The sequence below is a fragment of the Gavialis gangeticus genome, unplaced genomic scaffold (assembly GCF_001723915.1).
Source record: "Gavialis gangeticus isolate Ggan-Ray unplaced genomic scaffold, GavGan_comp1, whole genome shotgun sequence".
Lineage (NCBI taxonomy): Eukaryota > Metazoa > Chordata > Crocodylia > Gavialidae > Gavialis > Gavialis gangeticus.
This window is the reverse complement of record NW_017728993.1, coordinates 24226823-24229960: the sequence shown is the minus strand read 5'-3', so window position 1 is coordinate 24229960 and position 3138 is coordinate 24226823. Positions and strand designations below refer to the sequence as shown.

At 49.4% G+C, this 3138-nt stretch overlaps 1 protein-coding gene across 1 annotated transcript in view; it reads left to right on the top strand.

The window, feature by feature from the left end:
* Positions 1-3138, top strand: part of RAD54L (RAD54-like (S. cerevisiae)) — a 31195-nt gene that overhangs the window by 10265 nt on the left and 17792 nt on the right. The window contains exons 6-7 of the mRNA XM_019501376.1: positions 403-472; positions 2421-2709. Coding sequence (XP_019356921.1) covers positions 403-472; positions 2421-2709 — 359 coding nt within the window. The remainder of the gene's footprint in view (positions 1-402; positions 473-2420; positions 2710-3138) is intronic.

Genomic DNA, 3138 nt, shown 5'->3' with positions numbered 1-3138 from the left:
TTACATCAGATCCCAGGATGGTAGGCACGAGAAGGTGGTCTCTCCTGCTCCGATATGGTTCTAGCACATGTCTGTGTTGTGGTTGTGGGGGGAAATCTGATGCTGATTTAACTGAGCCTCTGAGCTATGTTTCAGCCCTTCATAGATTTCATAGACATTAGGGCTGGAAGGGACCTCGAAAGATCGAGTCCAGCCCCCTTCCCCATCTGTGCTGCAGAGTATTAGATCGCAACCACGCGACTGTGCCCCCAGCACGGTTGTTGTTTCTGGCAGTGTGGATTGGCTTCTGGGCAATTACCCACTTCCAAGGGTTGTTTGAATGACAGCGAACAAAAAAACAACCCCAGCCTGAAGCGGTGCATTCACTCAGTGCTTTTTTTCTCTCTTCTCACTGCCTTATAGGGACAAAGTGCCAGTCCATGTGGTGGTGGATCCTGTTCTCAGCCGCGTCTTACGGCCCCATCAGAGAGAAGTAAGTTTTGTAGGATACAGCCAGAGGGTCCTGGTCTTTGCGGGGAGTCTTGATCAGGCAGGTGGAGGGGGCTGAAGAGCTGCACAGCTGCCTTTACTAGGAAACTCTCCTTCTAAGTGCACTAATGGCAAGAATAGATGAATGGATTTTGAGCTGTAATATATGCAGCCATAGCAGGGTCTGCACTCTCTATCAGATGTTGCAGGGGATGTATAGGAACTTAAAGCTGATACTGTGCTAGATCTTTGCCGAAAATCACTAGTGAAGTTCTGATTTTGACCGTAACGGCCAAGCAGTGATGAATATTTGCTGGCACCCTGCCCCACTGCATCCATTTTAGACATGCTGTACCTGTCCATTTTTAAATGAAGATACATACATGTTCAACCTCAAGTTATTGGGCTCATTGCAAAGATCACTGGGAGAGATTCTCAGGCCTGCACTTAAGCAAGAAGTGAGACTGGATGCTTGTACTGGTCCTTTTGGGCCTCAGAAATCTACAGATCTGCTTCTTCTGGGAGAAGGCAAAATCTCCCACCCCCCCCTGAAAAACCATCTGTTATGGTTAGAGACATTGGAATTTAGAAATGTTAACCACCCAGCTTCACAGAGTTGCTTCCTGGGAATACTCACAGCTGTCTGCTTGCTGTAGTGATCAGTGTTTTATTGCAACTATTAAGCTTTATTGCATCTATTGAGCGATATAGAGCCAGCTTGGCTCTGGGAGAATGACTTAAGTGTTGTCAATACAGGATGTTATCCAAAGGTTAGGTTATGAATGAAATACTGTGCAGAGCCCTGCTTAAGGCTGTAGGGTCTGTCCCCACAGCCCACCCCCTGTCCTGATTTCTGATTACCTGCATGCATACAGAGGTATTGTCTCCAATGTTCCTCTGACATGCCTGGGGCGGGTACATGTTCCTGGCAGGGTGCATTAGTCAGACTGACCCCAGGTGGACAGTAGGATTCCAGATGTATCTGGAATATTTGTGTTGAAATATTTTCTCCAGGAAACGAAACCCATCAGATCTAGAGTCATTAAGCTGACAAGTCAGGAGCATTCTGCCTTCCCTGCTCTCCCTGCCAGTTGCTACACAGGACAGAGCCATGCTTTCAAGGCCTGGTAACTTATGCCTAGCAATCAGTGCATATAAGCTATTTGCAAATCACTTGTTGTGTCAGCTGTCAATAATAGCTTTGGATTTGGAGCTAGCCAGGGTAGCTGTGCCTGTGTCTTTCAGTGAAAAACCTCTCCTGGCCTATATATCTGTTTCCCAAAAACCCCAGGATAATGGGAATTATATACGTATGGGCTGAGTACCTAATAAGCTATTGAGGTTTATTGCAGATACAGGATCTAATCCCTTAGAACCAGAGGTGGGGTGGGTAGAAGCTTTCATTTGGCTCTCAAGCTAAGCGGGGTCGGGCTTGTTGAGTGTCTTGATGGGAGAAAGGAGCATTACCATTGCTGCAAGGAGTGCTGCAGGCTCTCTACAGGATCAGCAGTGCAGCACGACACTAGTCTGTAGCGGTGCCCTTGTAGGTACGTGTCCTCTTGGATGAGAACCTGGCTACTTGCCAGCAGTGAAGATCTCATAGCATTTTTCCTACCTCTAGCACCCAGGGTAACTTAGACCTTCCCATATAGGTCCTTCTGCTATGCCCATCAATACATTAGTGTGACTAATCAGACTCTGCCTGTCTGATATCCCTCCTTTAATTTACTCTGGACACTTCCTGTCTCTGGCTGCTGGGTGGTATTCACTAGCTGCCTTATCCCACAGCAGAGGTGGCTGCATTTCTGCAGCAACTCTGGTCTTTCCTTTGGGCTTCGGGTTCCCCGAGTTGTTCAGTGTCAGCTTTTGCTGGTGCCAAGCTGCAAAGAGAAACCTTGCAGCCTTTATCCGGCACCCACGGCTCCATGCTAAGGCCAGGGCTCTTCCCTCAGGGGGTGAAGTTCCTGTGGGACTGCGTAACCAGCCGACGGATCTCTGGGAGCCACGGCTGCATCATGGCTGATGAGATGGGGCTGGGCAAGACCCTACAGTGCATCACGCTCATGTGGACGCTGCTTCGGCAGAGCCCCGACTGCAAGCCAGAGATTGACAAAGCCATGGTGGTAGCCCCGTCCAGCCTGGTGAAGAACTGGTATAACGAAGTAGAGAAATGGCTGGGAGGACGGATCCAGCCTTTGGCCATTGATGGAGGCTCCAAGAATGAGATCGACAATAAGCTAGGTATGGAGAGAGGTTCATGAAGGTGGCTTTTCTTGTCCTCTGCTATAGATGTTTTAGCTGCTGATGGTCTTGGGGCCTGGGTCACAGCTTGCTGAAGAGAGCATGAGTCTTTCCATTGCCTTCAGTGCATCCCTCCTTGTTTATTCTGTGGCTGGTCTTGTGCCCTAAATGCTGGAGGCTGCACATGGGAGAGGAATAGTAGGGGGAAAAAAACCCTGGTCAGACCCTGCTTACTCTCCCTTCCAGCATGTGCTCTCTGCCATGGTCTGACCCAGGACACGGCAATCATATGATGAGACTCAGGTGGCAGGCTCTGTCTGGGGACAGGTCTGAGGTCCCCCCCGTGCCCACTGTGGATTGGAGTCAAGATAGGAAAGGGCAAGGGAGCCAGATGGGAGGACAAAGCAGGAAGTAAAAGGGCACTGTGTG